General features: G+C 35.8%; 1 protein-coding gene across 1 annotated transcript; it reads right to left on the bottom strand.

Moving 5' to 3' along the window:
• Positions 1–259: 259 nt before the first annotated feature.
• LOC145768436 (uncharacterized) lies at positions 260–15,643 on the bottom strand. Its single transcript, XM_082579928.1, has 11 exons — positions 15,592–15,643; positions 14,953–15,030; positions 13,355–13,402; positions 12,793–12,939; positions 11,142–11,189; positions 10,148–10,270; positions 8,716–8,880; positions 7,096–7,348; positions 3,867–4,062; positions 2,737–2,881; positions 260–2,063 (listed from the first exon to the last, which is right to left on the bottom strand). The coding sequence occupies exons 2-11, from the start codon at positions 15,020–15,022 to the stop codon at positions 457–459; spliced, it is 2,802 nt and encodes a 933-aa protein (XP_082436054.1). The 5' UTR covers positions 15,023–15,030; positions 15,592–15,643; the 3' UTR covers positions 260–456.
• Between the last annotated feature and the right edge of the window lie 5,083 nt (positions 15,644–20,726).

Below are 20,726 nucleotides of genomic sequence, written 5' to 3'. Positions count from 1 at the left end.
TCTGGCCCGAAGCTGTCTCGCAGCAATCCGGCCCTCAGAGAAAAAATTTTGGTGACCCTGGGCTAAGGAATAGCCTACATTTCAATGACGTGGGTTCGATTCCCACTATGGATTCATGGGTTCAAAACCTCAACAATTATGCGAAACTGCTTTAGTAACTTTCATTGTTTCTTCCTGCCATTTACGTTTTAACTTTGATTTCATCCATTATAGGCTACTACACGACAAACACACTAGATAATAATCACGCGGCATAACCTCCAATTCCAGAAAATCTGATTGACCAAAATTGTAGCATCCAGTACTTTATTGAACATTACTTATAAACAATTCCAATAATGCAATTTTTACCAGATTAATGTGTATTATACATGTTGTTGCCATATTGTACGAACTTTAAATCAAAGTTGTGGAGAATATTTATCATTTCTTATTGCTAAGTTTAATTAGTTATCCCTACCCAAATTGGCTAAACAAATATCGACGGCAAACAATGTCATTGTTACAAGACTGTATTTTTGCTGGGGATTGGGTACATTTATATACTTCAGAATCACATTTGCAGGTGGCTCTCTGCAAGCATCCTCTAAATTGCCCACCAACAAACACAACTTCGCATGGGGTCACAATTTTTGGCAAATTACAGTCTTCGTGTGAACAAATGAATTCGCAAGGTTTGCTATGCTGTTGCGGTGGTTGACCGTCACAATTTTCAATGCATGGAAGTGTAGCCGTTTGATATGTTGCGGTCCCATCCGCGGGAGCACACGGACAGTCACTGTACCTAAGACTTTGAGCCACAGTCGGATCGTCTGGGTTTGCATATACCGGACATGCGCCCAAATTGCAGGCACGAGTTTGAGTTGCTCCCAAACCTTGTTCATCAACTGGGCATCCGTTATTTCCTTCTAAATCACCATTTATGCACGTGCGTGAACGTGTTTCCACTCCTTCACCACAAGTGACTTGACATGCCCCATACGCACCCCATGGGCCCCAATAAGGACATGCTTGAGTATTGCATAATTGCTCTCGTATATCTGGGGCACCGGTACGTTTACAATCATCCGTTTCTTGTTTTCCTCTTTTGTATATAGATGAGGCAACGCAAATTCGTCTTTGTGTTCTTTTTCCTCCTCCGCATGGCTTATCGCATTTAGAAAATGGGGAGTAAAAGTAATCGTATTCTGTGGCGCCAGAACGCTGCTGAGTAATTTGACCTCGAGGTAAGTAGCAAGAGTTTCGTCGACAACAGGTATCTGTTCTTCCTGGCAAAGGTGGAAGAAAATTAAGATAACCTTGAGGTAAAGAAGACATGTCGTATGGGCAAGCGTATTGCTGATCATTAGAACATAAGAAGGAGAAATGTTGGAATAAGCTAGGATTACCTAATGTGTTTTGCAGTTGTGCGCAAGACACTGAAGGTCCTGGTGGCGAAGTGCCAAAGCTAAATTGTCTTTGATCTGTACCTGAATTTTGCTGATTTTGTCGATTTCTTAAATCCAGTCTTAATGGTCCTAGATGAGCAAAAACAGATGGGCTTACAAGACTCTGCGGGTTTAAATTTGGGTAAATAGAACCAAAGCTAGGTTGCTGTCCTGACTGAAAAAAGTTGCAATTCGGTGTTCTAGGGGCATTGAACTGACCAATTAACTTGGCAAGCTCTTCTTTCCAATTATCAGGACGAATGTCGTTACTATTTACCAAGCCCCAAAAGTATGGCCTTATTGGTTGAGGAACTAAATCAGAAGTTGCGATGTCAAAAAATTGAAGTTTAATGTTATTTTCGTTAACCGAAGTTTCAAGAACACATCCAGCCTGTCGACACTCATAATAAGATCGTAAGTAATCTTGAGGAGAGCTTCTTTTAAAGTCTCTGCACTTCGGTAAACCATAAATATCTGAACCATCAGGAGAATAATTTGGATAGTTGTGTCTGGTGTCCACTGCAGAACGAACTCTTGTGTCACCAGTCTGAGAGGGCAAGTAGCAATTGTGACCATGTGATTCTAAACCACTTTGCCAACACCCTCCTATCAGCACACATTCATCTTCAGGGATATCTAAAATTGTATTGTTTTGTTAGTAACTTTATTAACATATAGGCTAATTGGCTTGCATTCGAAACACAAAAAAAACTTATGGAAGTTAAAATATTCGTCTGAAGCTTTGTTTTTTAAAGTTAACTTCATTTTGAACAATTTTATTTAAAAGGGTTTTGTTTCTATTTAGAATTCAAGCATCTTTGTTTCATTGTTAGCTCGAAACAAAACCAAAAGACACGACAATTTCAGAACACAGAAAACTTTTCAAAATGTAGGCTAAGCGGCATAATCTTGTATTATGTTCTTCAAAAATTCATCTATTTTATTTTTGGTGCTACACAAGATGCCTATTTGGCTGGAGCTTACGAGCGTGGCATCTATTACTTGATATATTAAGCGCAATATAGGCTATGTTATGCGAAAAATCATATTTATCAGTCCAAAAGATAATAACAAGTGATAAAATTATGTTTTATCTAGTTGTAAAATCTGTTTTAAATGACTCTAAGCAAACAAACTGCCATAATATGAAAGCGTTTTCATTACGAAGCGACAACCCAGCCCAACCCAGTAGCTACATTGACTCAATATCTGCAGATGTTGTTTCGTCGTAGTTTGAATAATATTATTCTACCAAGTTATTTTGTTTTCAATCATTTGTACATGGTAAAAAAACTTTTGTTCATCTTACTTTCCCATCCTCCGTACTTGGGGTATCCACCTAACTGATAGAAATATTGCAAAGTGTAGCACCCTGGTTGTGGGGCGAAAATTGCATCACGGTTTTGGTCAATGAAGCATTGTGTATATACAGATTCCCAGGTTCTGCCAGGCGCCTGAAATGTGAGGCAGCATTACACGTGTGTTGAGTCAACTTGAATAAAGTAGAAAAAATTGAAAACTGTTAAACTTTATGCTGCAAAAGCTCGTTTTGTACACAGGTGTTCTCTTTCTCGTCTCCTTTCGTCAAAAATCCGTAATCAGTGTATCCACTGCATCTTACAGAAAGTGTAAATATGGCGAGTCACTTGCAATATTAAACCATTGGACGAGATACCTCTAATTTTAATTATAAAATAGATAACGTATATTTACTTAATGCACACCGAATAAGCTTCAAAAAGGATGAAAACTTTGCGAAAATTCCATTTCGGGTGAATTGTATCTGCGTAAATACCTATTTAAGTTAGCCTATTTGCTGAGATTTAAGTCGAAGACATTTGTTCGCATTTGACTGAGATGGACATTTATCTTTAAAATAAAACGATATATTTTCCAGATTCCTGATTTTCGTCTCTAATTAAAACGTTTAGATACTGATTAGCGGCATGCCAAAGTTGTAGCCTGATGACGGTTAGTCAAAATAATCGGAGCAGTTAAATCGATGACTATGTCTCCTTTTGCTGCTTTCTATTACCTGCTGTGTTGTATACTTGACAGCAGTACACTGCGTGTTATCGTAGTAGAATGGGGGAAAAAATAAAACACAATTTTTTGTATTATTGGCTGTTCAAATGAAATACTACCTGTAGGAATAATTTGTTTTTATAGCATGGTTAAACAATCTAAGACCAATGGTGGATCCAGGAGGAGGGGGCGATTGGGGAGACCACTCCCTCCCCAAACAGAGAAAAGTAAATTTATTCACCGTGTTTTTGCAAGGTCAATTGAAACTTACATATCACCATGTTTTGTTAAAATCGTCCTCCCTAAAACTACTTATGAATCCGCCCCTGTCCAAGACTAAGGAAGTATATTTCACCAAATCTAAAACATGCTTAGATTATTTAGTATAGTTACCAATATTAAATAACTAGTTACCTCAGACAAATATTGATTTGCCAATCTTTGAAAGTTTCTGTTCCGTATAACCAAGTGACAGACCGGTACACCTAACATGAAGCCCTGTCTGATTTGTCTAATGTGTTGCAGAGTCCCGTCAAAATAACACCCGGGAACCGCGTGGCAAGCAATAGGGTCGTTTTCTAAACTTGGATCGTAGTTGCTGCATGGGATTCTGAAACACCAGATGAACTTGTTTATAATTTAATAATGCTAATAACAAATTATTTTGCTGTCTACCACGATCTATTTTTCAATGTAAAAATGGCAAAAGCTGCAATTGACATTTTACCAAAAAACAACATAAATGCATTTGTGAAAAACTTTTTGAGAATTAGACTATACAACACCAAGGATACATTTTTGTTTCCTTTTTACAAATTTCTCATGAAAATAAAATCATTTCTAGTATGCAGTTTCCAACAGTGCTAGATTTCTGAATTAGCAGCGGGCCAATTTCACAGAAATTTAAGAAAAATTTGCTTTGTTTTGGCAATGACATAGCCAAACTTCTTTTTTTCCGGCTTTACTCTCACTTCAAGTGTGGTCGCCGGTGCAGATTGCAGTCTTCCACATCGCTCTGTCAGCAATATCTTTCTCTCCCACTATTTTCATATCTTTTAATGTATCACACAATCTCTCTATCTTCTTTTCGGCCTTTCTCGCTTTCTTTTACCAACTTTCAAGTGTCATATTCTTTTCCCGACATAATCTTTGTCTCTCATTGCAACGTGACCCAACCATTTTAAGGCGTGTCTCTCTCAGCTTGTCTTCCAGCTTTACTGCTTGCATGCGTTCTATGATTATTTCATTGTTTACACTATTTTCTTTTGTCAATCCCAGAAACCATTGCAACATTTTCATTTCTGCCACTTTCATTTTCCCTTCCTGTGTTTTCGTCAGGGCTATCACCTGCATCCCATACAACATTGCTGGTCTTACCATTATTTTATAAAGTTTTCCCTTCAGCTTTTCTGGCACCTTTCTGTGACACATGATGCCTGTTATTTTCTTCCACACTCTCCATACTGCCTAGCATCTCTTCGTCACCTCTCTGTCAAGTGTTCTGTTCTCATTCACTCTCTCTCTCTGTCTCTCTGTCTCTCGCTCTCTCTTCCTCTCTCTATCTCTCTCTCTGTCTATCGCTCTCTCTCTCTCTCTGTCTCTCGCTCTCTCTCATGAACTGTCGAACCAAGATATTTGAAGTCTGAAACTTATTTTACCGTTTTTCTTTGCAGTTGCATTTCTGTCTCATTTTTTGTCATTATCTTCTCTTGACCTCTGGAGTTTGAAATATTCTGTCTTTTGCCTGCTTAATTTCATGCCTCTATCTTCCATCACTGTTCTCCAAGTCTCCAGCCTCTGTTCCGCCACCTCTCTTGTCTTTGCACACAACGCAACGTCGTCTGCAAGTAGTATATTCCACGGTGCTTTTCTTTGGATGTTTTCTGTTAAGCAATCCATAATATCAAAATAGAGAAACGGGCTAACTGTAGATCCTTGATGCAACCCGACCGTTATTTTAAATTTTTGCGTGATTTCTGCCCCACACTTCACTCGTGCTCTACTTCCTCGGTACGTGTCTTGGATCAGACGGACATACTTCTCCTTCACTTCTTTCATTCGAAGGCAGTTCCAAATCTATTGTTTTGGCACCCAATCACATGCCTTTTCTAGGTCAATAAACACGCAATGCAGATTTTCTTGTTCTTTTCTGTACTTCCCCGTCAGCTGACGCGTAAGCCTGAATACGATAACAACAATAACAGCTAACGCAACGCAAACATTGCATCTGACGTGCTCCCTTTCGGCATAAAACCAAATCTGCTGTAGTGACATGGGAACTTGTATTGTTGTACTGTTGTAAGTCTTTTATCTAATATTCTCTCCCACAACTTCAACGTATGCGAGATGAGTTTGATGCCACAATAATTATCACATTCTTGTATGTTTCCGTTTATTTTAAAAATTGGAATCAAGTGCTACTTCTCCACTCATCTGGCATGTTCTTCGTCTTCATTATCGTCTGGAAAATAGCGGTCATTTCGTTCCAGTCGCTCTTAGCACTTTCCAAACTTCTATTGGAATATTATCAGGTCCAACTGCTTTTCCTTGTTTTCATTTTCTGCAAGGCATTTGATGTCTCTTCCTCCTTAACTTCAGTCACATCTTCATCTTCTCCTGGGTCTGTTGTCACATATTTTTTGGGCTTTCGACACTCATCAGTTCCTGGTAGTACTCTCTTCATCTTTCTATAATTTCTGCATCACATATCGGTATCTGTCAGTTCTTATCCTCCCCCACCTTTACTTTGTAGACATCTCGGGTATTTTTAATCTTTTGTTTGGCCATTCGAGTTAACTGTAAAAGTCGGTCTTCATTTTCCGGGTTTTTGTGCAGGTCTTTATGTGTCACACTCGATGATATAGCCATTAGCCAAACCATTATGTAAAAAGAATATCGATTTCCAACTTTTGTTTGAGCATAGTAACAGGCTTAAAGTAATCGTAAAATAATGCACATTGTATGGCAATTGAATACAACTGTACAATTGTACATAGTATTCAATCTTATAGCATAAAATTATGAATATAATAATGTGAAATAATCATATGCGGTGTATATTATCATTAATTATATTTATATAAAGAAATAGTAATAAAGATTATGTTAGAAGCGTATGCTCTGATGTAGGCAACCGCAAATATTTGAAACCAACTAACATGACACAAGGATAAGTTAAAACAAAGTTCTGAAAAAATCACCAATTTGCCGTTGGAAATATACAATACGTTTCGTTCATATAAGTCGGCTGCATAGCTGATTGGTAAGAGCTCTGGTTCGACGTTCGAAAGGACGCTGGTTCGACACCGCACAATAACATATGTCTTTGGCAAGAAACTTAAAAACATGCCTGAAGGTGGACACGAAAGTTGGTTTCGTTGCCTTGACGTTTGCTTAACTTGGGTCTTCAACTACGGGGCGTGAGCTTGGTTATTACCAGACTTATAAAAAATTCTTGTAGTGAATACAACGATTAGGCCTACTTTGGTAATGGAAGTCAATTTATATCACCAACATTATCGGGCAATTATTGTTATTGGATTTAATCGATGAAACTAAACCGTAGATTAAGTTTTGCACAATTTTTTTTCTGTTTAAAGCTATTTTGGATTTGATACCAACATTATACGAAAAGCAAGCTTACCGATCACAGTATGGGATATTGATTGGGGGTTCGTAGTTTTGCGCGAAAATATCGTTGTTGTACAAATTTACTCCAGGGCAGTTAAAGGGAAACGAAGAGGTGTATAAAGGAGGAAATCCTCCAGGAAAGGGAGGAATGCCCCCTCCTTGGCTTGGGTTAAAACCCCCTAGGTTAGGAAACCCCCCTTGGTTAGGGTTAATATTTCCTGGAAAACCTGTTCCAGCATTGGGAATGCATGGTGGTATTGGAAATCCTACAAAATCAAAAAGATATATAAGCAGCCAGGCAAATATATAAAAAATTTGAATACAAAACTGGAAAAAGTTTTCAAATTATTATCCATAAATAAAGCACAAGAAAAATATTCCAATTTCGAATTCAGTATTTAAACATACGGAATAGGGGTTGGGAACCCATGGCTCGCGAGTCTTATATATAACTATATTGATGACGACATCTTGCTCGCAGATAAATCTAATCTTCTAAAGTACAGAATGCGAAAGTTTTATCTTAATTTTTTTAGCACAATTTAGAGCTGAAAACACGCTAAGTATGAACCAAATTAAATGCAATTTTTCAAACAATTCTGGGAGAGGCCTCCCTAGACCATAAGTTGTTTTTCTCGTCTTCAGAGAAGACGCGACCCTATTTTCACAACTCACCAGCTGCCACTACATGTTAGCTGTATTAAGTTTTAAAGCATTATATGGCTCTTACGGAAATACATTTCCAAATATGTTGCTTTAATGGCTTCACCATAAAGGCGAAGAGAGAGAGACCTGATGTGATACTGTGGAAATCAATATGATTGATGAGTATTTTCCAGCAGGTTTGTGTGCTATCGTCATGTAGCCTTACAACGTCTATGAAATGATTTTTGTGGTGAAAGCATGGGTATACTGTGTAAATGCAGTAACTATTGCTATTATCATTATTATTTATTATTGTCATTATATGTCGGCTGCATACACGCTCGACACCGCTCAAAAGCATGCAGCTGTGCCTCTGGCAGGACACTTAAAGACATGCCTGAAGGTGGACACAAAGATTAGCTTCCTTGCGTTCCCGTCCACTTAATCTAAATCTTCAACAACCAGGTTTAAGCCTAGATACGACCATGGCTACCTAAAGATACGGCCTGATTTGTCACATTTTGCAGAAAATTCCAGGTTTTGCTAACTTTTGGCAAATGTTTAAATAAATTTTTCTAAAAATTATATTTTTACGCTTTCTTTACTGTTTTCCCCAGATGACACCATAGGTTTTAACACCCTCAGATGTTGAAAAACGAAGAAAATTTGATTTTGAAGGTATTAGTCAGACAGGTAATTTTTCAATAACAGTCTGATTCAGCATTTTTCAACTTACTTTTTCTCATTTGTTACTGCTTTCCCAAGGCAACAATAAGCTTTTATATCACTAAGGGACTGCAAAAAGTAAAAAAATCTCAAAAAATATCAGTCAAACACTAGAAGTAGCTGTAATCAAAATTTGCAAAATGTGACAAATCAGGCCGCATCTCCAGGTGGCCATGATACGACAAACAAAAATTGTCATTACGTTTACTATTTGTTATTGTCATTATTATCATTATTAATATTATGTTAAATTGTTACTTACCACCGCCACCTCCACCTCCTCCAACATTGAGAAATCTTCCAGTCGGATTAGAGCCACCTTCAGTGGATTCTCCATCAGTTCCACTTTGGGTTCCCATTTGCTGTTGAAGGCGCATTTGAGCTCCTCTAACAACCGCAGTTCGATCAAATGTTTCTCTGTTGTTCACTGCAAATTTATGATATTTTGTTGTGGTTAATGTTACACATACTGTACTTATTACATTAACCTGAGCAATAGTGACCATTTAGATTGAAATTAATCACTAACTTGATAAGCATTGACTTCAGCTTGTTAGACTTGTTTTTTGTCTTTTGCAGATTTGTAATGGTTTCTCACTCATTTAACTTGCATCAAAATGTCGTTAATGCTTTTTTTCTACCGTACATTACTTTGAATCAATAGATATATGCTACTTGTTTCCTACTATCAGTGCTACGCGTTCTCTGAAATTATTATTGTTGCAAAACTTTTTTGTCTTGGACTATAGACCATACAGTCACTCGTAAATACAAATCCTTTTTTCTGGTTTAAATATTTGACCAAATTATGTGGCCAAACACAGATTTTGCTGTTTTGTAGAATGCTGATAAAACGAAATTGTGATAATTGAGTTCATTGCGAAATGAAATCTTTCATGCTCAATCCAAGACATTACAAACAAAGTTTTGCATGTAATAGTTGAAAAGTTTAGAGCAAATTTTTCACACAGTTATAGACATGGCCACTTTGATTTAAGAGACCAGTATTTTATCCTAATTAGCACTTTCTATAAGCACTTTTCAGAAAATAAAAGTAAGAAAATTCAAAATGCTACAACAAGCCCATTTGAGCGTTTTTGAATGTCCTCGGAGGACAAATAAATTTCTTGATACAAGCGGAAAAATCGTTTAGAAAGAGGACATATGGCAGCCCTAGTTATTTCTAACTAATCTTTTCAAACTATGAGTATCAAACGCTCAGTTTTCATGATGGGAACATCATTGCTTTAATAGATCCTTTTGGAAAGGTCCCTTAATTAAATAAAAATTTGCATCGAGGTGTTACAGTAGCAACTAGATGAAAAAATAATCTCATGCGTTAGCTGCTTTAGTCTACTTATAAAGTTAGGATACTATTTTTGCTTTGTTGTGATGCCTGATTGCACACCAAATCGAAGCAAAAAAGCCCCCACAAAGTAACCAAAAATAAACTATAGATAAAAAGAAATGTTACAATAGAATATTGTAACAGTATTATTAGTATTATTTTTGTCTCATTCAGACTTATGCCAATTGGTTTTAGATTTAAATTAATAGACGAAACAGCTGGCAAGCCAATTTTCGTGCTCTTAATTGTTCATTATGAAATTAATACTAGTAGCCTAATAATAGATAATATAAGTTATGACAAAATACAGTATCATATATATTGTAATGTACAAAATAATTCTTACAAAACTTTGAAAAGCATTTGCCATCGTCGCGGACACACCATCTGGGGCAATCACCAGACTCATCATCCCAGAATGCTGTGTTGAATACGCTGCAAGGATTTTGTCGGCATCGGCTCACGGGATCTAAATATCACTTAATTGTTAGGTGATAGGAAACGGTGGTCCCATACTCACTTACTGAGCTTCGGAGAATGAAAGATAAGGTCATCACATCAGGCCTTCGAAACCATAACAAAATTTTGGTGGCAAATTACTTTCTCTCGGCCGCCTTTCCTTCAGCAACTAGCCCACCCAATTTAACACACCTTGGGTAGTGGTGAGCAGGGTTTATCAATAACCAGCTTAAGCAGGGATTCGAACCAGGTTTGCATTACTAGAAAGTTTCGGTCCGCCCGATAGCTCAATTGGGTAGCGCGTCAATTCTGGAACGAAGAAACTTCAAGATCAAGCTGCGCTGGTTCGACTCTCAAAGTGTGCGCTTGAGCAACGCACGTTAAGGAATGCTCTCCATTCATCTAATGGATGGAATAGTTGCCCGGCAACAAGACTTCAACAATCGGAAACTTCACGCTGTCAATCTCGGTGACCGGGTCTGCGTCAGTGATCCGAAGCCTCTACAAGTATGCGAAACTGCCAGGATTAAACTCTGCAAGAAGCTTTCCCAGTCCGAGGATAAAGATTCAATCAAGTCAATGCCTTATCCGTTGTGCCATCCCACCGCCATTTGTCAAGCAAACACTAAATTAACCAACCATGAAATTAAACGTTTCAGGCTTACAGAAAAAAAAGCATATCGAAAAAATAACAATTTGTATGGTGCAAACTAAACAAAGTATTTTTTAAAGATGAATATTGTTTTGGGGGTGAAAAAGCTAACAACTGCGCTTTTCAACAACACGACGATAAATGTTAGTTGGTGTTGTATATAATAGATGAAAATCTGAAGTTATCACTATTAATCTATATAGCAACGTACAAAACTTTTTTGAAATACCTGGTCTGTTAGCAGTGTCAGCGATGGCGTTCTTTATTGCGTTACACACTGCAAATAAAAAATAACTCAATGAGTAGCCTACCTGGAAAAATTATGAATTTGGACTTAAAAAGCGAGATTTTTTCTTTATCAACTCTATAAAACTCATAGGTTTAGTATGAGCAGTATATGGTATTTAACGTATGTACAGTATATGTTATTTAAAGGTAATGTATATGGGATTTAAAGGTATTTAAAAAAAGTACAGGATATGGTATTTAAAGGAATGATGCATTTTCTTGTTGTTTAAGGCTTGCAGTTGTATTTTTTCTGAGTTTCCCTTTCCTGGACTACGAGCCACACAAATCTTTTCTTTTGAAATATTTAAACCTGTCCTGGATCAAGAACACTTTGCGATAGGAGTGTCAGTTTTCCACAAAAAAAATGCTAAGAGGTCATATTGTTGCAAAGATGCCAGTATCTAATGCAATCGTAAAAAAGAAAAATTAGAAATGGCCTACTACCTTAAAAAAAGCAAAACAACTACGGTAAAATTAGCCTACTGATTTCTCTATTTATTAGCGTAGAAATGAATCAACATTTAAGCTGACTTTCAGCCAACAGCAAAAGATAATTATCATTTAGTTAAAATAAATTTTATTTCTTCAAAAAGGTTTTACTAAGTTTAGACAATTTTAAATTAGAAAATTGGTTGTTGCTGTTAGGCTCTGTATTATACTGCGTAATACCTAAATATAGCCTACTGTAAAGGTATTAATTTTATGTAACAATTATAATGTTATGTCAATAATAAGTTGCTCGTACGCCGATGATGTATAATGAGTTAATGCAGTCTAGACAAAAAAACATATATAAAATAATATGTTACATATTTATTGGTGTACAGTCCATTGATTTGTTAGAAAACTTTAATCAACTTGATAGCATCATCCACGTGCAATAGCTGCACCATGGCTACCTAAAGATACGGCCTGATTATTGTCACATTTTGCAGAAATTTCCAGATTTTTGCTAACTTTCGGCGAATGTTTGAATAAATTTTTCTGAAAATTCTATTTTTACGCTTTCTTTACTGTTTTCCTCAGATGACACAATAGGTTTGAGCATCCTCAGATGTTGAAAAACAAAAGAAAATTTGATTTCGAAAATTTTAGTCAGACTGTTAATTTTTAAATAACAGTCTGATTCAGCGTTTTTCAACTTACTTTTTCTCATTTGCTATTGCTTCCCCAAGGTAACAAAAAACTTTTATATCATTAGGAGACAGCAAAAAGTAAAATTTTTAAAAAATTTCAGTCAAACACTAACAGTAGCGGTAATCAAAATCTGCAAAATGTGACAAATCAGGCCGCATCTCCAAGGTGGCCATGGCTGCACATTTGACTCGAAATCGAAATAGTGGGTGTTCAATTCGGTGGTGGGCTTGACTGAATGTATCTCTTGCAAGATATTCTGCACTAATTGTTCACATTGCGTTCAAAACTGTGTATAGTGTGTATTAAACCTAGAGGAAATCAATTTTATAAAACAGTCTACATGAGCCGCACTTGTTGGAATAAAATATGTCACATTTACGCAAAAACCGAAGTGATTGTTTCAAGAATAACAACTGAAGCGTTAATCAATGGGGAAAACACTATAACAAACTTACAAATTTTTTCTTTGCAACCGGCTCCTTCTCCTTTCTCGTCCCCGTTAAACATCACGCACCATGCTGGGCAGTCATCATCTTCATTTTCTGGCTCCCAATTTCCAGCATCTCTATCGCAAACATTCGCAGGACACGGTTTTCTCGGGTCTGTTTGGAAAGGATGTTTAGTATGATATCGGTAATTGCAATGAAGTAACTTGCAATTACAAAGTTAGTTGTTCATCGTGAACTGAAGATACAAACGCTTTTAACGCAGAGGAAAAAAGTCTTTTCATACATGATATCATATGAACAAAATCGTCTTACTTAAAGTTAAATTAATTCTCCCAACGCAACAAATACCCCTCAAAATTTCCATTCATGCAGATATGTCTTGTTTCACTATATTTAAGGTTTAAAACATAGTAAGTTAAACAAAAGTATATAATGAACGTTTAAATAATGCAAATAGATGAATCAACAAAGCTTACATAGCAAAAGCCGCCATCTCTACATTTTACGTCTGCAGACGTTGAATCAATGTAAAAATAGCAGATTTTGTTGTTTGGATAATTCAACTCACTTGGTTCCGCGAAAATGGATAAAATGGCATTAGCTTTTTCATCACAATCTAAAAAAACACAAACGAATCGATTAACTTCCCTGTATTGCTACAATAGGCTACATGTTAATTAACAGCAGTGCATGTTAATGTCTTAAAAATATCACCATTTCGTTAACAGATTATGCCACTGTTGGCAGATGGCCTCGATATTCATTGCCATGTCATTCACTCTCTGTATCTTCTCATCCAGGTGACGCCAATCACCTATAACAAGGCATCTTGTGCTTCGACAGGGACGTGGCTTGGGGGATAAACTCTCTCCCAAAATTTCTATGTTGCTCTTTCAAAAAATATGTTTTTAACATTATTACGACGTTTTTATGGCATGTATTTTATGTTGAATGACGTTTCATAAATGCTATACTGTATTCATAAATAAACTTTTTATTTCAAATATTGAAATACTTGCCCTCCAACAGTTGGTTTTGGTCCACTAAAATTTTATTCCTTGCTACGTCAATATACTGCGATACTATTTACTGTCTTGGAGATATGTTTTCAAAACCGCATTAGTTTTTTTCAGTGCAGCATTTTTGTTTTTTAGCGTTGCATTCGTACCCCATTGAGGTAGTGAAATTACATTTGCACATACGATAATGGGAGCAGCCAACTACTGTTTGCAGTTTTAGAGCTTGACTTAAACGTGTCAAAGATGATTTATTTTTGTAAGCCACCCCACTAAATGGTGTATGTAACAATTAAGTTCGGTTGACTGTGACTTACACCACACATTTCACATACGTTTCATTAAATGCGTTGCACTTGTTGGCAAACGATGGATGACTCAGTTTAGCTGCAGCTAGCATGCAAGAATGTTTTATTTTTTATTGCCTCAAAAACTCTCAAGATGGCATTATGAGTTGATGGGGTAAGACGTTGGAGTTGTTTAGTTGGTAATCCATCAGCCAAACTCAGCAGGTTAGATGTCTGCAAGAACTCCTAACTCAGCCTAAGTAATGCGCTTGAGTTGCGCACAGACACAGGGTCATATTATAATTTCTAACGCATTGTCAGTCGAACGAAGGAACTGCGCCATCGAGCGATATCAGAAAGTGTGAGAAGTCAGAAATTATTCCTCGCTTGTGCTCGCAACTAAGATCGGGAGAAACGCAACAAGACATTTCATTTTTGCGTAATTGCTGCAGATAATGGTGATGAGCAAGCGATCTGTCTAGATTTAGTAGTAGAGTCTCGTGTTATCTCGAAACTTTTTGGGTTTGTGGAAGGACGACGAAAGCTTATTTGTTTCACAACGAACAAGAACTTCATACAATCAACAGCAAAGATTAAGGATGTGCTGTTCTGTGAAACTTTAAAGTTTGTTGTAGTTTTATATTGAACTTTGCATCAAGTACGCTCATTGCCGCATTGACAATTACATATATACTATGTGGTGTTTTTAAAGCAGCGTGTCCCGCCTCAAAAAGGATACTGATGTTTATATTCAAATGCTGTAGAATAATAGTCTATGCAAATTGATGAAAGCTATTTGATTTCAGATATGCTTACTTTATGATATTAATGATGCACAGGAAAATGTATAAAATTTCACTTACCATCTGTGTCTTGTGCTACATTCTCGTTCACGAAGAAGACTACGCAAACAACGAATAAAGCGGCCTTCATATTTTTCACTGTGGTAAACAAAAAACATGTCAGTGTGGTCGGGAAACTACATTATAAGAATAGGTTGCTGAATTCCACACAAAGCATTTGGAATCGTAATTTATGAATTTATGGACAACGAAAAAAGGGTAGGCCTACTCTACTGGTTAATGTGCATATTTGAATGGTGGGGCGTAGGTTTAATTCTCGGTCGGGTCATACCAAAGACCTTAAAAAAAACATTATACTTCTTCTACTTTACACTCGGCAGTAAAAGAATGGATTCAGTGTAAAAACGTTTTCAGCTGCTCCTACCTACGGTTGCACTGAAACTGTTTGCAAGCATTGTAAATTTCTCTGTGGAGGAAACCGCGCTTTGCCATTATCCACATTGCTTTTTATCTAAATATATAAAAGGGCAAGTGTTGTCACTTATATATTTTTTTTAAATAATTAAGCTTTGGTAAAAATTTCACTTTGTTCCACCACAGACAAATAAAACTAAGCAGCGTCAATGGGTTTAACACATTTTCTATGTTTATTCACACACAAAAAATTCTAGTTTCTAAAAACTTTCTTACGAGACGTACCTCGGTGTTTAGTGTTCAGCAACAACAACAAAAGTTTTCTTCAATCGTTGACACGATATGAAGTGACGAAATTTTTGTCCCATTTTGCTTATATAGCCCCTTTGACGTCAGTATCACTTGGTGCCTATCGCGCCGAGACTGGCGGCTGTGTAAAAAGTGAAAGGCTTGATTTATTGAAAAATCCAACTTTCCGCATGAAAATGCATCTTTTATGACTGCAAGAAGGGTAAAATATATCGTCTCCTACTTTAAATACGGGCAGTGTGTTGTTATAAATTTGTGCACTCTTGAGTGTTCAACAAAAACAAAAACATCAGAAGTGTGCAATTATGTATAAATTTGCAGCATACAGTATATGTAGTTTCCATTGACTTTGTTCTGAATATTTGTAGAAGAACTACCAATTTGCTCGTTTGGACGTGGTTTATTATAAATGTGTTCAACACAATTCATTTCAAATTTTTTCCATTTTGTTTTAATGTAAAAACTCTTTTTCTTTCTCATTAAGTGTTTTTCGTAAAGAAAATTTTGTATTTCATCTTTTGTGTGGAGTAAAATTTCGTTTCTAAGAACTGGTTTAATAGAGCTTATCAAATAATTATCAGATTGCAAGAGCGGATTGTTTGAATTTTGATTTACAGGTGTCATTACGGTTTGAACAACATATTATTCTGCTGATGTTTCTCTTTTTGTATTTACCCTACAGTAGAATAACAGCAGATTTTTCTGAGTTTACCAAAAAGCAAACCTAGTAAGCGGAGAAGTAGCCTACAATTGCCTAAAGGTAACTCAAAATAATTTCTACAACTATAAAAATTGACTTTTGGTTGCAGAAACGATTGTTTTGCTTTGCTTCTAGCTTACAGAATAACAAATGCGCCAAACAGCACAAACCGGTTTGCTAAACTGGTTTCAATGCTTCTCATCAAGTAATTTTGTTTGATTAATATTTGCCACGGGAGAACAAAATGTATTTCAGTTCTTACTCAGCTTGCTAATGTTTTAATCGTATCAAAAAAACAAAAAAACAGGATAACTTCATTTTACGACGTTGTAAATTTACAAACGTTTGTGAATATTAACAGTTAAAATTAATTAAAACTTTTGAATTTATTAAAAAAATTAGAAGGGATTAGAATTTAGTATTTTGTCACAACCTGATAAGTTAATATTGATCTTTAGTAATTTCAGCTTACCTTTTGCTTAAACCGTTTTGTATCAGCTCAATAACTTGACTAAATACCTGATGGAGATGCAAGAGTTTATTGCTGGTTTGCTTCAAGATACACATTACGAATCCAATTATTAAGAGATGCTTTTACCACCACTGCACAGTGGAAAAAAGATGCCAAAGAAAATGGATTGGACTGGAATCTTTCGCAGAGTCATTTGGGTAGTGAGGAATGCTAATAAACGCAAAATCTGGTGGATTTGTCTTTGAGGTTTCAAAGGTTTTTGTCTAATTGGTTAATAAAGATGGTTTGAACTATCGCGAAACAAGGAATAATTAGCCTTGCAAGCACTGCAAAGCCGATTACATAGCTCCGGGCGCAAATTTCTGATCAAGTATATCTCAGAAGACTTTAATCTATTTTGCCAAGAACTTAAATGACGCACATGTTGCATGGCAGTTCTTAACCTGTACTTGCACATGCGCACCCGAATTTTAAACTTATGCCAAGTTGTTCAAAACATTTTTGATTAAAATCATAACTGACGTATCATTATCGGGTTTCCGAAAATTTTTACCAAAAGTGTTTTTATCAAAATCAGATAAAAGGGGGATTATCATGCAGTTCGGACAATTTTTTTATCGACTAAAATTTCATCTTATCGTCATATTAAAAATATATATTCTAAATCTAAATAAATCAAAATAGACAAGGTGTAAGAAGGCCTCCTTAATAAATGCATGATTTTATGATTTTGTAACAAAATTTTTTGGCAAAGAAATTAATTTCTCATTCTTCACAAAGTAATTATATAGTTCATCACTTACAATAATAGGCATGACTTGCAATAACAACAAATTGAACATAAAATTCTATAAAAAAGGCATAATAAAGTGTAGATGTGACTATGGCCCACTCAAACCTCCAACTCACTGATTTGTTTGGATATCATCACGGCAGTCTGTGCCAGGTACACAAGATTACTTAAATTTTGCTCATTGCTGCAGATAGTTCAAGGAAACACGTCGACCAATTAGGACAATGTATTTTTCTGCTCTGTTCTCCGCAATGTTTTTACAATGCAAAAATATTTTGATTTGCAGGTGAAACACTCTGCAACAAGTGAAAGGAGGAAAGAAAAGTTACTGCGTAAGTGTGTGCACGATGCAATTTTAGTTTAATGATTTGATTTAACTTTTTTAATTTAAAACAAATAAAACAATAAATTATCGGATGATTTTTTGTTTTTACAGTACTCGCTTTTTCCTACTTGATTTCAGTAATGCATTTGAAGTTGCTTGTTTTTTTTTTAATGACTAATAATTACCCAAGATATAACTAAATTTACTATTTACTCTCGTTTTCTTTACTGCAGATCTCTTCACTAGGAGAAAGATCGAAGAGCTCTGCCTAATACCTCTTTATATTCAGGACAATGGCAGTGTCCAGATGAAATGTCTGACACCCTTTGCATTACCTTTTGGTTTATCGATCCGAAAACAACAAAGACCCTGGAATTTACCTTCAATGATTGTAGGTATACCATCCTTCGTCACCCAAATGAAGCAAAAATTAGGCCTCTGAGCATCTTGAATAATGCAATCAAACTTATCTACTACTACCATTGCAATTTCAACAAACGTAGATACGCTGGAGCGATGAAAAATGTATGAATCTAAAGGCTCTAATAAATAGGAACATTTTTACTTCAAAAGATATAAAAAACATTTGCCACAAGTTAGTAGTCAGTTTTTTAACATCCAATGAACAAAAAGGAATGTATGAACTTATTTGATCAGTTTTTCAAGATATCTTTTTCTCATATTGGCAGTGCAGTTGAATTATAAAATAATTACTTTGTTGAATTTTTAAGAAAAAGCAAAGTCTGTAAAATATGAGAGAAAAAGAGATATAATTATCTTTGAAAAGCAATAATTTGTAACGAGCAATTTCTTGTTCTTTATAATTACAGTGCGGTATGTAGACAATTTTTGAAGTAGCCTACTTGTGGACCTATTTGTTTGCTCCACTGTTCGTTACACGATTTTTACAGCATCCAGTTCATGCCATAACGAAAAACACATTCTTTTCTCATAAAAACAAAAACGATCAGATAAAATACAAAAAGAAACATGACCACTCCCACATTTCGGATTACCTGTCGACTGCACGATTCAACGGATGTCATCAGTTAACCATAAAAGATTACTCAGCTGTTCTTTCAACAAACGCTGGCAAATAATATCGTGAGTTGAATTGAAATCATCGAATGGAAAGTTACCAAGAAACGATCGTTGCATAACGTGGTTTCAAAGCAAAAGTAATTGCATAATATGGATTTCCTCTTTTTGTACCATAGAATATCCAATAGTTTCCATTGACAGTGCAATGCTTGGCTTTGAATTTTGATTTATAAGTCAATGGGCAAGCTTACCGCAATCACGGTGGGTTTGAGTGGAACTGTTTATAGATGGTTCGTGTAAACAGGAATACTTGTTACCACACTGTCAATCAACTCAGTGGTTGAGTGGTTATCGCCTTCGAGTCCAATGATGGTAGGTCTGGGTCAATTTCAAAAGGTCATATCAAAGACTTTAAAAACGGTACCGATTCCATTCTTTCTTGCATAATGCAATGAGGATAAGTCGGGTAATAATGGATAACATATTAAATATACAAAAAAAAAAATTAACAATACAAAAATTAAAAAAGAGCCCAGTAGCGAAAAGGCCTTAGCAGTTGTAAAGCGACAATAAATAAACCTCAATAAAACGAAGTAATACAATGCACTGAGCAGTGGGCATAATTCAAACTAAGTGGAGAACGCTCATGAATACAAAAATATTCATGAAGTGAATCATAACAGGCAGTAAAATATACAAGCACCATCTAATAATAAATGACCAAGATTACACAGCTCCGGAAAGTAAGTGAAGTTCAAATAAAGACGAAGCAAGCATTAGGCCTACCAATGAGGTTCTAGATTGGCCACACTACCAACAGACTCGAAATCGTTTCAAGTCTTTTGGCAATCTCAAGCATTCCACTTGTCATTTTTGGTTTATACCATCAACCACCTATACTCTGCTCTAGCAGACGGTGTAGTCGTAGAAGTGATATCGGTCAAGAATTTCTGTAATGCACCTGTGCGGTTTGAACATTAGCCTACGCCAAACGTATTTTATATTTTCAGCAAGTTACCTTATATTTACGACAAAAGAATTGCTAACTGTAAATGAATAGGCCTAACTTGTAACAATGGCCACCTAAAGATACGGCCTGATTTGTCACATTTTGCAGAAATTTCCAGGTTTTTCTAACTTTGGGCGAACGTTTAAATAAATTTTTCTAAAAATTGGATTTTTAAACTTTTTTTATTCTTTTCCCCAGAGGACACAATAGGTTTTAACATCCTCACATGTTGAAAAACAAAGAAAATTTGATTTCGAAGATTTTAGTCAGACTGTTAATTTTCAATAACAGTCTGATTTTGCGTTTTTCAACTTACTTTTTCTCATTTGCTACTGCTTCCCCAAGGCAGCAAAAAAGTTTTTTGTCATTAGGAAACCGCAAAAAGTAAAAACATCTCAAAAAATGTCAGTCAAGCACTAGCAGTAGCTGTAATCAAAATCTGCAAAATGTGACAAATCAGGCCACATTTCCAGGTGGCCATGTTGTAACAAATTTAAGTGACTTTACATTTGTTAATTAACCGCTTTTGTATGATGATAATGCATAAATATAATTGTGGTGTTGCATTTTAGCATTTTTAAAAAATTAATAAATTTGAGCTAAATTTATTGCTAATCCAGTAATCCATATAATTTAAAGCTTGCTGGGTTCGAAATAGACGCTTGGAAACTGTAAATGATGAACCAGTTCCTAAATGAACAGGTTAAAGTAATACAAAATTTGCTACATTAATTTTAAACTTTAAAACAAAATGCAAAGACTTGCTCAAAA

The sequence above is a fragment of the Aplidium turbinatum genome, chromosome 4 (assembly GCF_918807975.1).
Source record: "Aplidium turbinatum chromosome 4, kaAplTurb1.1, whole genome shotgun sequence".
NCBI classification, from domain to species: Eukaryota; Metazoa; Chordata; class Ascidiacea; order Aplousobranchia; family Polyclinidae; genus Aplidium; species Aplidium turbinatum.
This window is presented reverse-complemented; position numbering and strand designations above follow the sequence as displayed.